The sequence below is a fragment of the Ambystoma mexicanum genome, chromosome 10 (genome assembly GCF_040938575.1).
Source record: "Ambystoma mexicanum isolate Mex_15411 chromosome 10, UKY_AmexF1_1, whole genome shotgun sequence".
Lineage (NCBI taxonomy): Eukaryota > Metazoa > Chordata > Amphibia > Caudata > Ambystomatidae > Ambystoma > Ambystoma mexicanum.
In genome coordinates, this window is record NC_090932.1 from 1,355,504,648 (window position 1) to 1,355,529,570 (window position 24,923).

General features: G+C 46.2%; 1 protein-coding gene across 3 annotated transcripts in view; it reads right to left on the minus strand.

The window, feature by feature from the left end:
- Positions 1-3,342: 3,342 nt before the first annotated feature.
- Positions 3,343-24,923, minus strand: part of SRRD (SRR1 domain containing) — a 646,159-nt gene continuing 624,578 nt past the window's right edge. For all 3 annotated transcript variants that reach the window (XM_069619374.1, XM_069619375.1, XM_069619376.1), the window contains one exon: positions 3,343-3,736. In XM_069619374.1, the coding sequence (XP_069475475.1) occupies positions 3,539-3,736 (198 nt within the window). In that variant the 3' untranslated portion in view covers positions 3,343-3,538. The remainder of the gene's footprint in view (positions 3,737-24,923) is intronic.

Sequence of the window (24,923 nt, forward strand, 5' to 3'; positions counted from 1 at the left end):
ATAGGCATCGAGGTGAACGGGGAGCGGCATTTGATCTCCCTATATGCGGACGACATGCTGCTGTATGTGCGGTTTCCAGAGGAGAACCTCCAGTACATCTTGGAAGTGCTTGGGAGATACGATGTGCTATCCAGGATAGCGGTGAACCCCCAGAAGTCTAGCCTGTTCCCGTTGGGAGGTATATAGGGGTTCCAGCGGAGAGGTTACCGGCTTTACAGGTACCGGGGGCGGTTAGTACTTTTTCGGTACCTTGGGATAGACATATCACACTGTTGGGGAGGGACATAGGTGTAATACAGAGGTGGCAATCCAAAAAATTGAAAAATGCATGCGGTTTTAGGCGAAGCTGCCTTTGGCGATGATTGGGCGGGGAGCGACGCTAAAGATTGTGGTCCTGCGAGGCTCCTACATTACTTCGGAATATACCGTACCTGATTCCTACAGGTTTTTTTACCAAACTGAATAGCATGTGTAGGGACTTTCTGTGGCACGGCACGCGAAACAGGGTGGCGTTATGGAAGCTTCAGAACTTCCATGACAAAGGGGGAATAAAGTTGCCCAACTATGTGGCGAGCCAGTTGCAGTATGTTGCCAAATGGCTATCTGATGAAGAGACCTCTGAACATAGGTTGTTTGGGCGTGATTGTGCACCTTTTTATCTGAAAGAAATTATGTGGGAACCCAGAGCGGAAATGGTGGGGCGCCCTAAAATGATGCTACTAGGGTGGAAGGTGTGGCGCAGGGCATGCCAAATGATGGGGGACCCGTCCCCATGCTCACCGCAGATGCCATTGGTTGTATTGATAGGGGCGGACGCTCAGCAGCGACTGATACTCCGGACCCACTGGGAACCGGCTGGGGTGGAAACGATGGGGGATATTTGGCAGGAGGGCTCTAGTGTTACTTTTGAGGAGCTGCGGGAAGTAGCTGGGTTGCACAAAGGCCAGAACATTACGTATCACAGAATGGTACAGAGCATTAAGAGAACATGGCCTGAAATTGTGCTGGAGGAAGAATTGGACGCCACCAGAGACGTGATATATGATATAGCTGAAGGGGGTCATGAGATTTCCAGGCTGTATGAGATGTTGATGTCTAAAGTGGGGAAGGAGGTCACACAGTTGACAATGGACTGGGAAACAGAGTTTGGGGCCCAAATGGGAGATGGGATGTGGGAACGGGTGCAAGGGTATCATAAGAAGGTGTCTAGAAACGCGAGGCTGAAACAGATACAGCTGTACATAACACACAGGGCCTACATGACGCCTTGGAGGATATCGAGGCTCCAGAATGCAGGTCGGCAAGCATGCCCCAAGTGTGACAAAGAGAACGCGGGCATGGTGCATATGTTCTGGTCATGCCCGATCATAGAGAGGTTCTGGAGGGGTGTAAAAGAGAAACTAGAAGGAAGAGGGGTCAAGATAGTAGTGGATACGGTGTGGGCCTGTCTGCTGGGGGGGGGGTTCCCCAGATCACAGAAACTCAGGCACGTAAGCAAACTAAGGGACCTGGTTTATGTGCTAGCAAAAAGGAGGATTGCCATGGGATGGAAGTTGTGCCATATGCCGAGGATAGAGGTGTGGTGGAAAGACTCGCAAAAATGGGCAGAACCCGAAACCATGGCATGGCAAGAAGCATGTAGCAATGGGGGGGGGAGGAGAATGAGTCCCTGATGGCCTGGACATCACTGATAGCTGGACTGTTTGGGTCATTGGAGGACCCGACTGAGCCTGTGGAGGAGGTGACCGAACCACAGGGTGTGGAAATTGAAGGTTCAATGCAATAGACTCGCAAGGGGGGTGGGGTAGTGGGAGTAGTGGTTAGGAAGTTCAAAAGTGTATTGAAACTGTTGGAACATGCACTGTTTGTTTGGTTATTGTTTGTTTGTAAAATTCAATAAAAACTTTAAAAAATTTAAAAAAACTCTACGTCCTCTGTGATTGTCAAGTTGTCTCACTACACAGGCACCAGAGGAACAATGATTGTCCTGTCTCTGTTCTAGTTTCACATGGAAGTTTATAAACCTATATGGTTTAACAAGGTCAGTTCAGTTGTCAAATGCTCCCCATTTACCTCCAGATTTTTATTATTAAAGTTCCTCTTTAATCTTTCTTCACGCCGTAATTCATGGGGACAACACCCGTCTAAAATGGGTTTCCGTGCAGCGATATAACCTTTGATATAGATTATTTGCAGCATGGCCATTAAGGTTGCTTGATCTTTTGATGATCATTATTGGATTCATATAATTTTATAAATGGTGCCATGGCAATGGACACAACCACCATTTGAGTAAAAGGGTCGTGGTGACCAGTTTTTTTAGATAAGGTCTTCTCCTTCTTTCCATTATTAGGTCTCAGTTGCTTCTCTTTAGAATGCCTTCGACTAGTAGCTGAGGATGACGAAGTTGAAGTACTTCTACGAGAAATGTCCCATGAATGCTCTCACCCCTCTCTTGTAAAATGATCCCCTTTTATTGGTTGCAACTTCATTCCTGCTGCAATCGGATAGATGTTTGGAGTACCCTACATGGTTTTCTCGTACTCCTCCCCAGAACCTTTATTTTCGCTCTTGTTATTCTTCCATTTCTTTGGTTTCCTGGGTACATTTTAGCTGTACCTTGAGGGGACAGGCAGCTTGCGTCCACTAAGTTAATAATTTCCCTTATTCTTTCAATATCACGTTGTAGCGATATAGCTGTTGTACTTTTATTTGTAAATGGCAATTCTCCTTTCCATTTCTCACAGTCATGACTGTTTTGATCCATAGCTCAGTTTCCTTTTCATTCGGACCAGGATTAGGTTGCTGCTTCTTATCAATTGAAAGTTGTGTGGAGGTTGAATTTGTTCTAAATCTTTTTTGAGCTCCTGAACGTCCACGAGGGCTACTGATTAATGAGTCAAGAATCGGTGTATGCCCCGAGACTACAGCAGGAGTCTCCACTCCTGTTGCACTCTCCAGCAGTATATGGATATGCCTGGTTATTGAAGAACCATGGCTTGCCTTGACAGCAAGGTTAGAAACACAAAAGATGGCAAAGCACATCTACATACTAATACTGTGCAACAGGCTTCTCATTCATACATGGGTCAATAGAGGGAACTGACTCTGCATTCACTACAAAAGAAACACAAGGGTAGTCACATTTCCTATCTTTATCTGCCTGATGGAAACTAATCTTAGAAGGCGCTGATGTGCCGCTTATCTCAAAAGCAGATAGGAAAAAAAAGGAAATAAATCAGGTAGCAATAGTGGGGCAGGTATCTTGTTCTCACACTTCCCTCTTAAACCACTCTCTGACATTCAGACACAATCAAATAGAAATGAGATCGATCATCCATGGCAAGTTTCAGAGGAATATTTATGGCTATGAAACAATTTATTTACCTATATGTTTCATGGGTCTCTTCAATTAAGAATAACTAACAACACTTTAAAAATGTATAGCAAAAAATGGCTGTGAAGACAATGGACTCTCAGCCCACTAAGAAACAAAGCAAATCCTGGGCCCTTTGTTTGTGTACACCCGCAAAAATATTCATTCTCTTTGGCTCTGATTCCTGATTATCTCCAGCTCCTCTTCTTCATCATAGACTGGTTCATCCCGAAGCAACCAAGTTCCAGGGTGTAATTCTTTGAGTTTTGGTAATGGAAACCAGTGGATGGCTGTATCATTAAATATGTCTTCGTACCGAGCAGTCTCTGGGAATGCCGTTTCTTCTGTCACCTTCATAACCTTGACAGAAGCGAAGAACATTTAGTTAAAACAAAGCAAGAAATCAAAACATCCTCCCAGAAAAGTTTGAAAAAGTTACAACTAGTGATTACCCTTTCCCATTAAACCCACTTGTACAACATACAAGTATTTGTAGCATCACTAAGCTTTTCTATTGAGTGCAAGTAGCATTCACTGCAAAGGAATTCTGACTTAGATATCAAATATGATTATCATCTTTGGTACAGCCAACTTCTTTTCAGGCAAGAAACCATGTTCATGCAAAAGAGAATAGATACAAGAATGTCAAGTAGTTTATCCTTCGACATACGGGCGTGCAATCGAAAAAATATAATGACCTAACTTAATGTATCTCATTCATAAGAAGATTCACTAGTTAATGAGGGATTACACTGAGGAGTTTCAGGGGTTGGGGGATGTTATAGTTGATGAACAGACTCTGTAAAAAGAAATTTACAACTGTCACATCATAGATACTCTTAATGGCAGTATTACATTGTCCTTTCTTCACCCTGGGGTCAATAAAATAAGAGCATGTTTACATTTGGCATATATCAAATGTGAAATATAGGTAAAAACAATCCGGCCACTAGGACAACTAGGAACTGGATTAGTATTGATAGCCAAGAGAGAGGCGTGTAATAAAAATAGTGGCCTGGTGAGTCAGAGGAGTGTTGATGAAGATGGCTAGGTGAGAGGTGAGATGTAAGGTTGACCTGCTTTGCAGTTCTACTGATGGAGACATTTTCGAAAGGAAATCTGGTAAAATCAAAAAGGTTATTGTGCTGCTAGAGCATTGACTGAGGAGATGCACAACTCAGAGGCAGTGATGCAGATGCCCAAATCACCACCAATTAAGATGATAGGAAAGAACTGTCACAATATGACCTTTTCTTGAATATTTTCTCACCATAGGAACTGCTGTATTCTTAGTCCTAAATCCCCTTTCCTCCCACCAGGCAGGACAGGACTGGAGCCAGTAGCAGCAAAGCATGTGCTTCCCCTACAATACATTTCACGCAGAAAGGGGCACGCAGTAATACCTAGGACTCTGCTTCCGCACGCTCCTTTATGTTAATCCCTTTCCCACTGAGAGGACCGGAAGGACTAACTACCATATTTAGGGGTGGGGGAGTGCATATGGAGGATAAGGGTCTTAGGGCTAGGAGTGCTGTAGTCACTATGGTGAGTAACCTTTCCTTACTCCTAGTCCCAACCTCTTTGCTCTAAACCAACCATTACTCTACCATGGGTGGAAGCAACCTAAACTGCAGAGAACATGTTCTTGAGTACTGCCGGTCCACACTGTACATTTGCTTTGGAGCTCCAAAAAATAATGCCTGCAGAAGGCTGATGGGGAAGTCGATGTAGCTGCCTTGCAAACTGCTTCATAGTGAACAGGACATCGCAAAATCTACTGTTTTTCTCTTGTAAGCAAAGGAAAAGACCCGACAATTGCACTGAACATTTTGTATCTACATTTCAGAAAAACAATAATTATAATTGAGCCTCTAATTTGTTAATTCAACATCTGTCCAATCACATCCACACAATCAAAAACATAACAGTTAATTACAAACCATATTAAAACACAGAAAAGGCAGTGAGGACTAAGTGCATAATATGAGCATTTATACCACTGCAAGGGCACATAAGATCAGCATTAACCAAAAATAAAACCTATTCTGGGGTTATGCACGTTTTATTAAAAGCTAAGCCTTCTTCAGGACACAAAGGTTGTGTTCATGGACTCTTGAGATTAGTATAGTCAAAAGTTCCTTCAAAGTACAAAAAGAAAATAAATAATAAGTTGTGCTTGATATTCTTTAAATTCATAGACTTACTTTCTCTAGATGCTTTAAAAAATATTTCTTTTATGGGGAAGAACAATTTATACATTACACAGTGCTCCCGCAGGATGCACACAGCATATCTTCATAATTGAATGTGGACCTGACCGTAAGCAAGAGGTGCCCATTTAGAAGAAAACAATGTGCAATACAATGAAGCTTGTTGATTTCAACTTGGTTTGTTTTATTAAGGAGTAGGGAGACAATTGTTTCATAATACAAGAGTCTTACCCTCAGTTGGCTGATGTAAGCTGCCATATGCTTAGTGGTGCAGGTATGCGATCAAGACAAAGGAAACATTTACTTCCCGTATTCTGAGATGAAACATCTAAAACAAATAACAGCTATGCACCACTGATTGCATGTATTACAAGCATGCACCATGCTAAATGCTTACTAGCTGTATTGGCCATTGCTATACGCCTGCTGATCGGTTTGCTTCGGCACTATGCACCTGGTTACCCTCTAATTTTGTGCCTAGGTCCCCGCCCACCCAGCCACACACCTGCACTGCCTTCTGGCAACCCCTGCACTTGGGTCTCTATCTGTAACCCACCATTCCCTTCACCTGCACTTATCAGACACCCCTTGCCTGCTCTTTAAACCTTGCACTTGCCACCTTACTGGCTGCACTACCAGTTGTTTTTTATCCCTTGCTTAGCACTTTCGACTTCTCCTCTTTTCTTTTCCCACTTCCCTCTCCCCTGAAATTGCGCATTCTCAATGTCACTGGGCCTAGTAAGATAATTTTTTGGTCCTCCCTTTTCCCCCTCCTTGCCTCGTTGTGCTCTGAAACACTTGTGTATGAGCGCAATACATATATAATATCATATAATACTGTATCAAGCACTGTTGATTGGTGGCGCGTGGGTATGGCGGTCAGTGCACGCTGGGATGTTGAAGCATTGCTATGGTTACAAACTCAAGGACCGTAAATTTCCCGGCTTAGTGCAGACTGTAATGCACATCTAGCTTTGTTACCTTGGTTGTGAGCATTAGCCCACTTGCCACGCCATCTCAGAGTGGTGTGCCAACATGTTAGAGATATTTCTTAGAGGAAAACTACCCTTTTAGAAAGAATGGCCTGAGGAGAAACCATTGTCTGTATATTTAAAGAGAATACACAAGTCATTTACCGTAATTAGAACTACTGCTTCTGTGGGAACTCTAATCACAGCTCTAGGTCTTGGAAGGCAAGCCATTGAGTCAAAGACAGACAGGAATGTGTATTTGGTCATTAAGGCCGTGTATGTGTGTGCACAGAATTAATATCCAATGTTGTTCCAATTTTAAAAATCTGTTGACAATCAAAACATTGGTAGAATGTGGTAACAACCGGATATTGACTAACAAATGGAGGTCATCAACACTATGATTGTGGTCCCCAAAGTGTCTTACTAGGGGTATTTGTGCATTAATAGTCCTGATTTTGGATCGATGTTCCTTAATTCTGACTGCTATTGTGCGTGTAGTCATGCCAATGTACCACAGATGCATGGTCACAAGATGGCATAAATCACGTTTTTAGTCCGATAGGTAGTGCAATACTTCAACTGCCATGTGAAGCTATCTACTTAAAAGGTTGTAATTTTTTTTGTAAATTTGCACACCGAACATTGGCCACATGGGTGGTATCCAAAAAGAGATGATAAACCAAGCTGTTCTCTGATCTGTTTAGGAGCCGGTCTAGCTCAATGGGAGGAATGGATCAACTTGCCTTTCAGGTTTCTGCCCCATTTTAGCACAAATAAAAGTTTAATGGCAGTAGTACTGCCAATGCCTAGAGAGTTCAAAAGTCTACTGATATGTTTTAAACTTTTTTTTTTAAACTCTTTATTTAGCATTATAGAAAACAGTACAACACGCATTTTACCAGAACAAAATTAGAACAAAGTGTTTTAAATCAGGAGTGAATCGAGAGAACATGGTAACACATGTCAGTCAGGATCAATGTTCCATCTAAGCTGTGTGCCTGTGCGCTTGCCCAGGTTCCTTCCGAGTCCCGATCAGAAGAATTTTAGCAGGGCACACAGACAATTCCATCTTCTCAAGGGGTAATAAGGCACAAGCAACAGCAGTTATCTGGCACTTGCTTTCTCGCCTAATAAGATATTCTGGTCTTGCCCAATTACATTACACTACCATGAAAGCGTGACCTTAAATACAACCCTAAAACAGAATACACCCTCAGGAGGTTAAAACGAATATGAAAAAGTGGCTCCATGAACAGAAGATCTAACTCCGATATGCCCACATACATCAATGAAGTATCCTTCCATCCTCACCCATGACACCTATATTTGACTCTACCACACGTGTACCTGTACCTATTGTAATATCTGCCTCAATCCACATTGAGATATTACCGGACAACCTTGCCTATGTTGGATCTGTGAAAGGTTACCAGATTTGTACCTACATCCACTTGTTTTATGTTTGTTGCAAGATGAATAACATTCAAACACCAGCATTTGTGTTACTCATGGTGCCTTAGCAAAAGCATCACCCACACTATATAACTGTGAGCTCAAACATCAGATACTATTAAGTAAGCAGGCTACTTGGATGGTAACTTCTCCCCATGCTTCTTATTTGTACATATGCCCCACAAGTGCTTTGAAATGGTACCCTTGCAAGTCAATGTATTATTAAAATCAAGTATTAATTTGCCCTCTAAGGATTTTGAGTAAGCAAACGTCAAACTCAAAGTCTCCTATTTTAGCATTGCTAACCATACCCTATAAGTGGAGAACACCATAGCAATATCATTTACTTGGCCTTTAAGAACTAATGGCCAATGAATATGCCTGGAATTACTCGTACATTGTATTAGGGCAACAGATATTCATACAGCTAGAATACCTTTCGCACAATCTGCATCCTTTCCATGTTTTCAAAGTTTCCTTGGGCATGGACCTTTAGAAATTATACAGTAACTCTGCTATTAAAAAAATTATGTTTCACTGAGCACTTGTATAATCCTACCCAATGATATTATGGTGAGGTATGTTGCAAACAATTTTGTTTGCACTGCAAAATAATTGCATACATACAGATTCATGTCATTTTCTTAAACTTCCCATTAAATCACTGGCAGGTTTTAAACAGGATTCTCTTGCATAGTATTGTGGGTATGCAAATATCCCATTGTGTTTTTTACTGCTGCAAACCCACACTTTTTACAGAGCACTTCCAACTAGTATTGGAGGTTAGCCCAGGAGCTGTGACGGGCCTGGGTTGGACAGACCCAAGGGAACACTCCTTGAGGGTGAAGAACAAATTTGTAACTTTCAAAAACCAAGTCAGATGTTTCAGCATTACAGCACAATGAAGGAATGTTGTGTGTTTGCTGAAGGATTGGGAACTCTAATAGCAGTCTAAGAAACTGCACCTTCTGTTTCTTTCCGTACTCATTAGCTGCGGGCTTGTCAATATAATCACATGTTCTGTGTTTAGTGCCCTTAGCATCCCCATGTATCTTGTTTAATTGATAACAGTGAATTGCAGAAGAGGGGTCCCTAGTTACAGAAGATGGAACTCATGTACCTCTGAGAATGCTGCTTTAACATAAAAGACAAATGCATGCGCTTCTCTTCCACAGGTTCCATGAGAAAACTCAGTAAGGCTCTTCTTGAATGTTTACCTGGGCTGTAGTGAGGAAGGGGTGGCAAAACCATAGGCTGTATTATGTGCCCTGTCCTTTCACTTCCTACGTCAGTATTGCAAGTATGGCTTTGATGAGATTTTACCCCCTAGATGGAATGAAACAATTTTTCAGGGAGTCAAATTATTTGCTTTGCCAATAGGGATACTTGATGCCTATTACAAGATGTTCTTTCTCCTAATAATTCCTCTTGAAATCAGGCAGTAATATTAGTAGAGTTCCTCCCTATTCCACTGCTATGCTGGCCACTGCTTCGAAAATATCAATGGAGCTTTATGGGTGGAAGAAGGGTGATATACGAATATGTTCATTGTTTACCATTTCAGTTGCGCACAGTTACCCGTTTTTCAGGAGTACAAACCTGTGGCAGTATGCCCCTTAGCTGCAAGACTGGTTTTGACCAAGTGTTGTCACAGCTCCGTACACAGGACAATGTAGTGTGGATGGTAAGCAGTGGCACAGGAATTCTCATCATATTCTGTGGTTCAGTTAATCTGATGCAATTCTTATCCTAACACAAATTATGTTCTCCTTCCTTATTGTGGAGATTCCTTTTAGTTGGCATTATTCCATCTGCAAATATGGTAGGTATCCTGTCTAAATGTTTTGCCAGCCACATCAGTAATGATGAGTGATATTTGTTTTTTGTAATACACAGGTTGTTTCCAAGGGAATAAAACACTTAATGCAGGGGCCAAAATGTAAAGTTACAAGCTACTAGCCAGCCATAAAAAGTCACTTGCCACTTTAATTATACACATACACACAGAACACCAATTCTTACTCACCAAGAGTCAAATACAACAAGCTAGGGCTTGTGGCGAGTGCATATTTCGCGCCCTGCTTAATGCGTTGTCTGAGAAGGAGTACTTTTGCTAGGTACTGTGGCAGATTCTTGAAATCTTAGATTGTCTGACTCTTTATAATCAATCATTTTTTTGTCTATATTTGGAAAAGGTTATGCAAATTACACTGTTTACACCGATTTGTAAAACGTAACAGTAGCTGGATGGGAATCGTTTCTTACCTGTAACTCCATTTCTCCAGAGTTTCATGGATTCACATGCTGTGAATATTCCCCGTCGTCAGGCTGGGAAAACCCCAGTAACTTTAGTATAGTAGTTTCCTATGGAAAAACTTAGACACCCTGAGTGTCCTTTCAACTTCGGTATGGGTGCTTTAGGCAGCACCAATGGGACATCGATTGTATAGCCCCGCAGCTTCCCCTCAGATTTTAATCCCACAAAAAGAGGATGTTTGCCTAAGGGGGGAGGCTGGAGGGTGCATGTGAATCCATGAAAGAGACCAACGCTGGAGAAGAACAAGTTACTTCTTACCTGGTAACGTTCTTTCGATGGGCTGTTCCTCCGACGGATTCCTCATCTTGATAAATCATCTCCAGCTTGCTGGCCTCTGAAAACTTTGGCGCCGACGTCATCATGCGTATAAATAGACTCGCGCAGCGTCCGTTGCTCAGTTCCGTTTTGACGCTAACAGTTGTTTTACATGAATTGGTTATTGACCCAGAAGGAGCGTTGGCTGTAACCACAAGGGAAGTTTTACTGAGGGGATGGATGGGAGGGGCGATAAGGAATACGTCGGAGGAACATCCCATCGAAAGAACATTACCAGGTAAGAAGTAACTTGTTCTTCAAAGGGATTGTGTCCTCCGACGTATTCCTTATCTTGACAGACTCCCATAGCAGTGGTGTGTAACTGGAGGTGGGAGTAAAATTGCCATGTTTCCCTTCAAGAATGAACAGAGTGCAATACAGCTTTGCCAAATCTAGTCTCTTGGCTAGAGGAGGAATCCAGGTTGTAAAATCTTGTGAGGGTGTGTGCAGACGACCATGTGGCAGCTGCACATATGTCTCGAATCGGTACCCCTCTTTGGAGGGCCGAAGAGGCTGCCATACCCCTGGTTGAATGAGCCCTGCGATTTTGAGGAGGCCCTTTCCCTGCCAGTTTGTAACATTCCAGAATGGCTAAAATAATCCATCTGGAAATGGTCTGTTTTGTTATCGGTAAACCCAATTTGTGCCCTGAGTAACCTACAAACGGTTGGTCTGCTTGCCTAATCCTAGCAAGTCTGTTGATGTAAAAATTCAAAGCCCGCCTTGGGTCCAGCCTTTGCAGCCTTTCTTCCTCCTTCCCCAGATGGGGAGGGGGATAAAATGAAGGTAAGGAAATCTTTTGAGTTATGTGGAATTCAGAAACCACCTTTGGGAGAAAATTAGGCTTCACTTGTAGGACAACTTTGACTTTATGAAAAATTGTATGAGGGGGTTTACAAGATAGGAGGGTGAGCGAATTACAAGCTGTAACAGATGTCAATGCCACTGATAAGACAGTTTTAAAGGGTGAGAAACCTTAGTGAACAAGAGTGGAGTGGTTCAAAAGGAGTACCCATCAGGACATTTAAGACTAAATTTAAGTCCCATAAGGGAACTTGGAATGGTCTTGGAGGATAGACATTGGTTGATCCCTTCAGAAATTGTATGACTAAGGGTAACTTGAAATACGATGGTTCCTCTGCAGTGCGCTTGAAGATCGATAGCGCTGCGAGATAGCCCTTGATAGTGCCAACCTAAAGGCCCAAATTTGCCAAATAGAGTAGAAAAGATAACACCGTTGGTGTACCACATGAAAAGGGGTTGATATTATTTTCTCTACACCAACTGCAAAATGTGTTCCAACGGCAGCGGTATAAAGTCTTTGTTGCTGGCCTTCTTGCCGAAAGCAACACCTCCAGGACGTCATCTGGGAGGTCCCAATCCTTGTATCTCAACCTTTCAGATACCAAGCGTGAAGGTTGAGGGTTCTGATGTCTGGATGGAGAACCTGACCTCCCTTCTGCGAGAGAAGATTCTCCTTGAGTGGAAGATGAATTGGAGGGCAGATGGACATGTCCAGAAAGTCCGGGTACCACGTTCTCCTGGCCCAGTCCGGGGCAATTAGGATCATGGCTTTCCGGAACCTTCTCAACCTTGTGATCATTTGAGAAAAGACAGGGACTGGAGGAAACGCGTACAGAAGTGGAAACTCCCAGTCCACTACGAACGCCTCCCCTAGAGCTCCTCTCGGGGAAATTCCCTTGAACAAAACTGATCGCACTTCCTGTTGATGCTGGTGGCGAACAGATCCACTTGAGGGGTTCCCCAAAGGGTGAAGATCTGTTGAAGGACTTCGTGAGCTAGTTCCCACTCGTGGGAGACTTTACTCTGCCTGCTCAGAGCGTCCGCGGTCAAGTTTGTCTCTCCAGCTAAGTGAACTGCCGATAGAGAGATTCCTTCTTGGATTGCCCAAAACCAGAGCTGCATCGCCTCTCTGCACAGAGGCAGTGATCCTACGCCTCCTCTTTTGTTGAGGTAGTGCATGGCCACTGTGTTGTCCATCATTATCATGACATTTTTCCCCTGTACAGATGGCAGAAATGCCTTCAGCGCTAGTCTGATCGTTCTCAGCTCTAACAGGTTGATATGTAGTCTGGACTCCGATGGAGACCAACGACCGCTGATGGTCAAGTCTTTGGCATGGGCTCCCCACCCCGTGAGTGAGGCATCCGTAACTACTGTTATCTCTGGCCATGGTTGCCAAAACAGTTCTCCTTTCAAGATTTTTTCCTGGCAGGCCCACCACTGAAGGTCTCGAGCCACCTTTTCCGGAACCTGAAGGAGATCTGTCATTCTCCCTGAGAATTGCGACCACTGAGTTCTTAGTGCCCACTGAAGAGATCTCATTCTCAGGCGATCCTCTGGCACAAGGAAGATGCAGGATGCCATGAGGCCTATCAACCTCAAAAAGTCGAAGGCTGGGAGACGTTGGGCATTTTGAAACTTGGTGACCATCTGCAGAATATCTTGAGCCCTCACCTCTGGTAGCGAGGCTTTTCCCAGCGAAGTGTCCAGGACCGCTCCAATGAACTGGAGTCTCTGTGATGGTATCATCTGTGACTTCTTTAAATTGAGGGAGAAGCCCAGTTTGTGAAGGAAGTGGCAGATATAATCTAGCTGGATCTGAGCTTGTTCTGGAGATACAGCTCTGATCAGCCAATCGTCCAGGTAGGGGTAGATGTGAATCCCTTCCCTCCTTAGACTTGCAGCCACTACCGGCATTAGCTTGGTGAAGACCCTCGGGGCGGAGGTCTGCCCAAATGGCAGAACTACAAATTGATAATGAGAGCCGCCAATTGCGAACCTCAGGTATTTCCTGTGTTTGAGATGGATTGGCACATGGAAATAAGCATCCTGAAGGCCCAGAGGTACCAGCCAGTCCTGGAGCTGGAGGGCCTGAAGGATCTGAGAAAGAGTTACTATCTTGAACTTATCCTTCTGAGGAACTTGTTCAATTCTCGTATGTCCAAGATAGGTCTCTGTCCTCCGTCCTTCTTCGGTATTAGGAGGTAGGGGGAGTACCAGCCCTTGTTCCTCTCCGCTACAGGTACCGGTTCTATGGCACCTTTCTCCAGCAGGTCCACAATTTCCTGGAAGAGGAACGTATCTGGAACTTTCCGAGAGCTGTTCCCCGGTGGATGACTGAGGAATGCGTAGAAAAGGCAGGCAGTAACCTTGGGCAACTGTCTCCAATGCCCAAACATCTGACGTAATAGCCTGCCATTCCGTTAGATGTTGAGTTAGCCTGACCTCTACTGGTGTCTTGTGAGGAGAGTCGTCAAAGTGATTTAGAGGCGGCTGATGCAGGTGCCGAGGGTAAAGAGGCACCTGCTGCTGCTGTGGCTTTTGTATTTTTACCCCGTCCACCTCGGGTGAATCTTTTTTGACCTCTTCGAACCGACTGTCCTCTGCCTTGTCCGAATGTGGAATAAAAGCGAAAGGACTTACCTCTCCAAGAGGTTCTTGAGGGGCGATATGGCGTTTGACAGATTGCAGGACCCAAGGATTTTGCTGCTGCTTTGGATGTCTGTAACTTTTCTAGGCTGTCATCCACCTTCTTACCAAACAAAGAAGAGCCGTCAAAGGGCATATTTAAAAGTCTGGCTTGTACATCTGGAGCAAACCCAGACTTTCGCAACCACGCAAATCTGCGGGTTGTAGTACTTGCCGCCATGGCCCTACTGATGCTGTCAGCAGAATCAATGCCAGTTTGAAGGGATTCGCACATTGCGTCTTTACCATCCTTAATGATGTTTAGAAACGCTTCCCTTTCTTCTCCCTCTGGGAGGCAGTCAGCCGCTGATGAAGCACACTCCCAAAGTGTATGGCTGAACCTTGCGAGCGTACAAGTAGCGTTAATAGATTTCAACGCCATGCTACATGCAGAAAAAACTTTCTTAGCCATAGAATCGTATCTTTTGTCATCCCTGTCCCGTGGAACAGTAGGGTATGCCGATCTACTGCCTGATGCAGTTGCTGCTTGAACAACCAGACTCTCTGGAGTTGGATCTTTAGACAAAAATTCAGGGTCAGTAGTAGATACCCTATATTTGGCTGATAACTTTTTGTTAACCGCCGGGATAACCTCAGGAGTTTCCCAGTTAGCCAATATTTTTCTTTGTAATGCAGCGTGAAATGGAACCACAGGATCCTCCTGTGGGCCTTTAACTAAAATGTCTGTAAGTTCATCCTGTTGGAATGCAGGTGAAGGTGTAGACCAACCCATGAATTCTATAATTCTTGCCATTAACATTCTCTAAGGGGTCTCAGCATGTTCCCGTAGGTCTGGTTTGGCAAATTCTATTTCTGGGGAAGTATCTAACCCACTTGCCTCATGTAAGGATTCTCGAAGGTCCTTCAACTATTTTCCTCAGAGGTAAATTCCTCTGGTTCGGGTGTTGCAGATCTCTGCAACCCAAAGGGTCTTTCTTGATCCGAATCCTCCCCTTCCACATAAATTGAAGACAAAGGTCTGAAATGATCAGACCTTGGAAATGGCTTAAATCCCAGTTCCAGAGCAGAGGGGGCTAAATTTGTCATAATTGGTTGGGAAAACGTCGACGTCGTTGACGCGGACGTTAAAGGCTTCGAAAACACAGAAAAAGGCGTTGAGAAGATTGGAAGTGGCCTCGAAGAACTCGAGAGGATCGGGATCCTACTCAAGGTTGTCGATGACCTCGAAGTCATGTTAGAGGCTCTGGGTATGACCACTGGCTGTGAGGTAGTGACGGCCGTGGGTTTGCTCTTTTTCGGCATCGACGTCGGCATCGAAGACAGCGTTGATTCGATCGACCTATGCGTCGATGAGCCCTTCGATAATGGCGTGGATGACGCAGATTTATGCGTCAAAGGGACATTCGACGATGGCGTCGATGGCACAGTGCCTTTGCTCAAAGGTTCGTGACGCTCCCGAGTAGTTTCTTTCGCCGGGTGCAACGACTCGCGGCGTTTAGCTTTTTCGGGTCCTTCACCCAGGGTATCACCCTCAGCTGTCTTCAAGGGGGTCGAGGCCGCTTTCTCGAAGACGCTAAGCATCCTTTTACGGAATTCCTCCCACTCAGCCTGAGAGCTATGTTCTGTGGGGCAGGTGACTCTTTCCGGAGAAACAGAAGAAGACGACGAGGAAGGGGATCTTTGCCGTCTCTTACTTGAATGCTTGGATCTCGAAGAGTCGTGGGAACTGCTTCGAGACCTAGAACAAGAATGTTTCCTGTGTCGGCGAGGAGACGAATGTGTCGACTCTGCCGAGGAAACTTTCGAAGGAGTTTTAACTGTCTTACCTCCCTCAAGCTTCCCCTTACGCTACTTCAAGGCTTTTGCCGTCATGGACATGCAGTCCTCGCACTCCGAACATTCGTGCTCCGATCCCAGGCACCACAAACAGATCCTGTGAGGATCTGTCAACGACATTTTCTTTCAACAGTCTTGACATTTTTTGAAGCCGGACCGTGGAGTCGTCGGTTCGGATGAGGAAGCCATCGAGTAAGAGTTGGTATTCATGAGGAATAATGAAGAATATATTTTCTTACTAATGAACTGAGCAACGCGATTCCGAGGCCCACGAAGCGCGGAAAAATGGAACTGAGCAAGGGACGCTGCGCTTGACTATTTATACGCATGATGACGTTGGCGCCGATACGGAGGATGTCGAGGGACATCGGCTCGAGGGACTTCGACGCGCAGCGCCCTCTACTGAAAAAAAAATTCTGAGGCCTGCAAGCTGGGGATGATCTATCAAGATAAGGAATACGTTGGAGGACACAATCCCTTCGAAATGGAGTTAGAGGTAAGAAACTACTCCCTTCTCCAGCATTGCATCTTTCATGGATTCACATGCTGTGAATAGATTTTGCTGCAGTAAGAATGCCTGGAGGTTTACATCAGGCAAACAGGACATATAGCATTTTATCAAAAAAGAGAAGGACGTAACTTGCCGGAAGCTGCGGGGCTTACCTTCCTGGAACAGGCATTGGAGCACTGCCCGCCCCACCTGTACGTCCTCTGCATGCTGTTGACTCAGACAGTAGTGGCTGGTGAACGTGTGGGGCACTGCCCACATAGCTGCCTGGCAAATGTCTGTGATTGGTATGCCGGCCCATAGGGCCGATGAGGTCACAGTGGACCTTGTAGAGTGAGCTCTGGGAGCTGACTGCAATGGTTTGTTGGCTTTATTGTGGCAGAAGGATATAGTTGCAGCGTGAGATGCCTTGTTTTGAGATCGGCTGTCCTTTATTGGAGGGGCCGAAAGCGACAAAGAGTTGTTTGGATGATCTGAACGATTTAGTGCGATCCAAATAGTACTTTAAAGCTCTTTTGACGTCAAGGGAATGCAATGCTTTTTCCGCAGGAGTAGAAGCATTACGGTAAAAAGTTGGTAAGGTGATTGCAGTGTTTTTGTGAAAATCTGATGGAATCTTCGGAATGAAATGTGGATTTGTAGAGAGAAGAACCTTGTCCTTCATGAAGCGCAGATATGGGGGGTCAATGACCAGAGCCTGCAGTTATGATACCCATCGGGAGGATGTGATGGCCACTAGAAAAATCAGCTCCCATGTGAGACATTTTATGGCAGCTGTTGACATAGGCTCAAACAGTGGTTTCATGAGGGCTGGGAGTACACGGTTGAGGCTCCAAACGGGAGGAAACTTTTCCTTTGGGGGAAAAGTCCTGAAAAGACCCTTGAGGAAATCCTTAATTAATCTGTTGCTGAAAGGTGGTGTAGAATTCCTTTTCCGCGTGAACCTTGATATCACCGCTAGGTGAACCTTGATAGACAATATTGATAGAACATTTTTTGCTGACAGCAAAAGGTGAGGAAGGAGTTGTTGAGGCGAAACGCGCAGTGGCTGTAGTTTAGGCTGTTGATAACACCAGACACAAAACCTTTTCCACTTATGGGCGTATGAGGAGTTGGTAGACGGAGCCCTTGCCGCAGCTACAATGCAGCAACAATCCTGGGGTATATTTAAGTTGCTGAATCCGGATTGGTCAGGAGCCATGCCGCCAGGTTCAGGGAGCCTGGATTGTGATGCCAGACCATTCCCCTGTTCGGAGAGAGGAGAACTGGCTGGGAACACAGGTGAAGAGGATTGTCCACCGCCGGGTGAAGAAGGTCGGAGAACCAGGTCTGCCTGGCCCAGAACGGGGCCACTAGCATGATTTTGCAGGGAACCTTGCAAATCATCTGAACTGTTTACTTTATCACGATAAACTGAGGAAATGCGTAGGCGAACATCCCCGTTCACGGGAAAGAGAATGCACCCCCCTCCTCTGGAGCTCGGATGAGGGATTCTGCTGGCAAACTGATGGCAGTTTGTTCTTGGGGGTGGCAAACAGGTCCAAAGGGGGGATGCCCCACTTTTCGAAGATCTTTGTCACTTGGGAGGTGTTAAGTTGCCATTCAGAGGCCCTGCAGAGGGAATCTGCCTGTATGTTCTTAATTCATGGCAGGTGGAAAGCAAGGATCTGAATTCTGTGTTGTAAGGCCCAGTGCCAGATGGCTTGGGCGGCCTGGGAAAGGAGTTGCAAGTGTGTTCCCCCCTGCTTGCGTAGATAAAACATGGTTGTGGAGTTGTCAGTGAGAATCCTTACTATTAAGTCCACTACCAAGTCCTGGCTGAGGGCAGTAAAAGATCTGAACACCCAATGTACCGCCCTCTGTTCTAGGATGTTGATATGCAGAGAGGTCTCCATTGGAGACCACAGGCCTTTGATTTGGAACTGGTCCAGATGACCACCCCATCCAACTTGCGAGGCTTCTGTCACAATAGTGTGTAGAAAATCTGGTTCCACCAGGGGCATGCCCTATTCGATGAGTGGACAAGTCCACCATTGTAGGGAGTCTTCCAGAGACTGGGAGATGACCACCTTATCCAACTAGGAGCCCTGATTTGGGACCATCTGGAAGCGAGCAATTCCTGTGCTGGGCGTATAAAGAGATGACAATATCAATATGGAATGAGTGGGATCCAGGACGACATGGTGCCGGGGAGAGACATGTACGAGCGGACCGTGCCGCATGTTCATGGTGTAAACAAGCCCGCTAGGGGACAAGAGTTTCCCTATTCTCTCCTTCGATGGCTTGACCTGATTGAGAGATGTCTGGAATTGCGCTCCCAGAAAGACCAAAGTCTTTGAGGACATCAGAAAAGACTTGCTGACGTTGATGGCAAATCCTAGATGTTGTAAAAGAAGCATTGTGGTGTTGAGAGATTCCAACGTCTGTTGGTAAATTGCACCCCTGACCAACCAGTCGTCAAGGTACGGGTAAACGTGGTGGCCATTTATCCGGAGGTAAGCTGCTACAGGTGCAAGACACTTGGTGAAAGTCCTGGGAGCTGACTTTAGGCCAAAGGGAGAACCCAAAACTGGTAATGGCTATTGCCGACCATGAACCTGAGAAATGTTCAATGCCTGGGATGCATAGTTATGTGAAAGTAAGCGTCCTCGAGATCTGGAGATGCCAAAAACTCATCGGGTTGAACTGCCCTTATAACGTCCTGCAACGTTCGCATCCTGAACTTTTGCTTCTTTATGTTCTTGTTGAGCCGCAGGTATATATATAATGGGGCGCCATTTCCGTTTGGCTTCTTTATTATGAAAAACCTGAAATAGGTTCCCTTTCCTCTTTTGCCGATGAGGGGGCCATCTCTATTGCCTCTTTTTGTAGCATCAGACAAACCATGTGACGCAAGAAGTGAAGGTAAGGCTGAGATGTCTTTATTGGAGGAATGGGAGGCTGTGGACGCCTGAACGCTGAGTGGCTGTATTGGATTACTTCCAGCACCCATCTTAATGAGCACCACTCGTTGAGGTGGAACGTCACCTTCCCTCCCAGTTGGCTGCCCATGTGGCAGTCATTATTGCTGCTTGCTTTGATGGCCTCTTTGTGAAGAGGAGGCTCTCCTTTTCCTCTGGCCTTGGTACTCCTTGTTGCATTGGGCAGCCTGGAAGGAACGCCTGTAGCCCTGGGAGTAGTAGGAGGACCTACTGTATCCTTTATCTCGAGAACCTGCAAATTGTGGGTTTCCCGATGCGCCACGAAAGGAGCGAAAAGATTTTCTGCCCTGCAGGGCTGTAAGGGTTCTTGCAGTATCAGAGACGCTTTCAGGGTTTTCAAGCGTCAATCTTTACCCCAAAAAGATTTTCCCCATCGCAAGGCATGTCCACAACCTTGTGTTGCAGCTCCCGGTGGTAATCCATCTAGCGAAGCCAAGCTTGATGCCCGAGACCCCCCCCCGTAATTGATTTGCTTGAAACCAGTCCCCGCAAGATCGATCGCAATGTGTATACTGTGTTTCGATGCCTCTTCCCCCTCTCGCACCAAAAACATAGCTTCCTTCCTCTGTTGCGCCGGAAGGTGGTCTAACAATGCTGCTAGGCGGTGCGACATCTCGCAGTCGTATCTCGCTGCGATGGCCAACGAGTTGGCAGCCTTCACAGTAGTGGCTCCAATAGTGAGGACTTTTTTACAGAAAGCGTCCAACTAACAGTTCTCATTTTCGGGAGGAGTGGCGTACTTGTGTTGGGTGTGAGCCTTTCTACTAGCCGCAGCAGAAACAACTGGCTCCGGTGTAGGCTGCGATGTCAGGCACTTTGGAGTGGACTCGGGAGTTTTATATTTCTTTTCCAAGCGGCCTTTGACCGCTGGCTCCCTGAATGGGTGCTTCATCGTACGGAGGCCCTCCTGCCGTACGTGATCCAATATACGGATTGAGAAAACTGCCATTCTTCCCTTCCCCATGTGCTCGAACATGAAGCAGTCCTCCTTTTCCTCCTCCGGGATGAGACCAAATTCCTGACATGCTTTAGCCATCATAGAATGCCCCTATGTCATCAGGCAGAGCTGGTTGGGCCGGACTTCTCAGAGCATCCTGGTCGTGGTCTTTAACCCAAGTAGCCACCCTCCTTGGAGAAGAGGAGACGGTGGAGAGGGTGTCTTGATGTGCGACGGTGGAGAGGGTGTCTTGATGTGCGATGTCAGAGTCATCCAGCTCTCCTTCCTCCTGTTCCCTACGCCAAGGACTAACAGCCCTAGGAGATGGGGAAGCAGGTCTAGCTGGCGATTCGCCGTCTAGGGCGAGGGTCTTGGAGTCGTGAGGTGTCTGAAGAATCCTTCTGATGTGGATTAATCAGCAGTCTTTGCAACAGCGGGACTGTCGGTGGTTGAGGCATAAGTAGCCTGCCATCTAATTGTCCCAGGAGAGACTGCAAAGTGGTGAGAACTTGCAGAGAAAGCAATTACTGTGGATTAATCCGCAGATATTGAGGTGGAAAAGCTCCCATGTCCATTGAAGTGAGCGGCAGGGCAGGCGATGGTGCAATCTGCTGCAGCCCAAGGACCGATGGATCTAGAAGAGGCATTTCTGATGGCCCTTCTTCGGGATCCAACTCAAAAGGCACCTGCTCGTTGGAGGGAGTTCCTTCAGAATCAGAAGTGATATCATGCTGAAATATTTCTTCCATCAGTATGGTTGCAGACTTTTCGAACATGGGCAGTTGTGCAGGTACAGTTATGGGCTTGGGGATCTGGATCTTCAGCTGGTCCTTCCGAGGAAGTACAGGTTGATGGAGATTTTTTTCTTTGTCGTCGTCGGTGTGGTGGTTGATGGTCTGTGTTAGGGAGAATTCTCTCTTTAGGATGAATTTCCTAACCTAGTGAGTCCCCCAGCAGCTTTGCTGGATTTCTGGGGTTTGTTCTTTTCCTCCTGCCAAGAGCGAGACTCTTTTTCTCTCACTCTTGGACATGATTCATGGTATTCCTGTGATTGGTCTATGGGGTCCTTTACCCCATAGGGTCTCATGTGTTTTTCCTATGTGTGTTACACAGCACCCTCCGTGCAATAACACAGGGGTGTCATAGTGACACCCCACCATAGACTCCATACCCTGGGACTGACTACTGTCTGCCAGGGCATGTAAAGTCACCATTGGCTTTACTAGTCCCAAATTATTAACAGAGACCAGTACAAACCATTATATTGTGGACGTACTGGTCAGGGCAATTCAATTGCCCCGGGGTCTGTTAGTCGAGGGGGGCACGTCTCCATCCCCCCTGATCGAGTTTTGGCTGGTGGCAGTGGAAACTACTTTTTATATTCGACCGCAAATATTTTCCTATGGGATTTTCCCATTGTTCGAGGCTACCAACTTTAATTATTTAATTCTCATAGCCTCGAACATACCGCTGGTTTATTTAATTAATATTAATTCTCCGGTTGGTATTTTTTGCCAAGACTCTATTTTAAAATGGCTTTTGTGTTCTCTTCTATGACTCCAACCCAAGTCGAGCCCTTTGTTCCACTTTTTGGCGGGCTTCTCCACAGAAGCCTCCAAAAGTGGTGCCACTCTGTCTGGGTACCACAGGGGGTGTGGGAGGGGGTTTAGGCACCCTGGACTGAGTTACCTTGGTAACTCAAGTCGCACTCTTGTGTGATTGGCCCAAGTGGTGAGCCGGCCGGCTCACCACTTAGCATGTTTGATTGACAGCTAGGCTGAGTGAATGGGGGTATGCTGCATAAAAGCAGGGCTTTGGGGACTGGAACTTCAGAAGTCACCACAGGACCTGATAATCCGACGAGGGAGAAGTGGAGCGGACCTACCACGACGACACCACCGGTGGATCCCTGCAGAACCGACTCACCACTTCCCGACGACAGAGAAGATCTCCCGGCTGGAGAGGCTTCTTCCCCTGACTGGTGGGCACAACCCGTTTCTTTCTTTCTTCACACCCCAGCCCGGTTTGTGGTCAAACTGCCCGTGCCAAGCACCCCGGCTGCCGGATAGCCACTCACCACTGAACCGCAAATCACTGGACCGCTCCTTGTACCTGAGAAACTCCACGGCTGGTTTCTTCCCTGGCAGTGCAACGGACTCCTGTCTTCCTCCACGACGAGATCTTGTCTTCCCCGGGATGAAGCACCAACTTGCATCTGCTGCCAGGAACAACTGCCCCCGCTGGAGCGTTCTCACCACTTTAAGGTGCCGTGTCCGCCAGGGCTCCCTTTCTAAAGATTGCAACAAGGTAATAATAACTCCTTAACCTACTGGACTGGGCTGGCCGCCTTGACCCTCTAACTGATCCAACTCATTTTTGAACCTTTACAAGACTTGTGCACTGCAACCGTGTGATCTTGGACACATTTCGTTTGGATCCTCTGAAAGTGGATCCGACCTCTTGGACTCTCACTTCACGGTTTTACTCATCTGGCAGCTGACAGGTCTTCGGATAACCGCTCGCCATCAAGCGCCGTCAGGCCGAACCTGCAAGGGAGACAGAACGCACAAGGTTAGCAACTGCATAATCTTTTAACGCTTGGCCGTGCAATACGCAAACCTTGCGCACAATCTGGCAACCCAACTTACCTTCTAGTGGGGTCTTCCAACATCCCCTCTGGCACCGTTTGAACTTGCTTCAATCACCGCGACTCCGGGTTACCATCTTCACATCTATAGGGGAGAGAAAGGACATTGCAACATTACGGACAATAATCATTGGGGAAAAGTCAATACAAAAGGACATGGACAATAATCACTGCTAAAAAAACTTACCTTCAATGTGGATTGGTCACAGCCAGACTGGGTCACCACGCACACGGACCAGTGAGGCAACTTGGTCCAGCAACGGCGCCCCTGCTGAGAGAAAGCAGGACGGAGGGCTCATCCTTACAAAACAACAGGTGAGATCATATGGGAAAACGCATGCTCATCTCACTCTGGAACGAAGGGTTCGAGGGGGATTGCAATTCAACCGCAGCATTTTCATTGCCTTTTACCTTCTCCCAAGGCTATTGCCAGCAACCAGAGCAGTCCACACTATCGCAGCTGGGGGTGAAGCCTGAACAGAACGCAAAGCCTCTCTGAACCTCTGCCTGGGTGTTATGGACACCTCGGAAACTGACCAGTTGACCCAATTGCTGGACGAACTACGGGCCAAAGTGCATGCCTCCAGACAAGAGACTAATGACTTAAGAAGAGATTTTATTGTCACCCGAGAACGAACTGGCGAGACAGATGCTTCAGACTCAAGCAAGGCAGGTTCCATTACCCGGAATCGCACCAACCCCTTTGCCACAGCCATCACCACCGGTTCAAGTGGTACTCCCGGGGGCTGTGCCTTTGGCCCCACCCAGACGTTTCACTGGTGATCCCAACAAATACGCCATATTCATGAACCAGAGTCGTCTTCACTTTTTGTGTCACCCTGGGGCCTTCCCTAATGATAGTGCAAGGGTTGCCTTTGTGCTTTCATACTTAGGAGGCAGCGCAGCGGATTGGTCCATACCATTAGTAAATCAGGTTGATGCGCTACTTTGCAACTTTGGAGACTTCCAACAGGAACTGGAAAAGCTATTTGCTAGGCACACCAAAGGAGAAGCCGTAGATAACATAATATTGTCCCTCAAGACAGGGAAAACATGATCTGCTGACGTATATTGCCACCTTTAATCGTCTTATAACACAAACCAACTGGCCCAAAGAGAAGAGGACCACACTGTTCTATCAGGGATTGCGTGGAGAAATAAAGGACGTACTAGCCCAAGTGGTCAATCCTCCAGAGTGTTGTGTAGAGTACATTAATCTGACAGTACAACTGGACTGTAGGTTACAAGACCGAAAGATGGACCGCACGAGAACTGAAGGGTATATGCGACCCCGGGACACTCAAGTCAGGACTCATGAATCCACCGAACCCATGCAGATTGGAGGATTACGAGCCCCTATCTCCAAGGCTGAGAGAGAAAAGAGAGGCAACAACAACTCTGTTTATACTGCGGCAAGGCAGGACATTTCCATTGAGATTTCCCAATAAAGCCTCCCAAGAGAATCGTAGGGGCAACGGACAATTGTAATGAAGAAAAAGAACAAACCCTGGAAAACTCCAACGCCCGACAAACGTAGGGGTACACTTGTCGAGCGAAATGAAGAAAGTAGTACAGACCTTGCACTGGTCATCCCGGTACTTCGGGTCCATCACCGGCAACCATCAAAGGTCCACGCCTTGGAAGTGTATATTGATAGTGGGGCGGTGGGGAATGACATTGATCAGAATCTAGCCGCACGATTTGGCCTTCCTCTACAGCAGAAGCTACAATCGGAAAACGTCACTGCAGTGGATGGCTCTCAGTTGACATCCGGCCCAGTGACGCAACATACCAACAAAATTGTGCTGATATGCCATGACGGTCATCCAGAAGACATTTCTTTTGATCTTAATCGGGCCCCCCAGTTCCAGATCATCTTAGGAATGCCGTGGCTAGAAACTCATAATGCCAGGATAG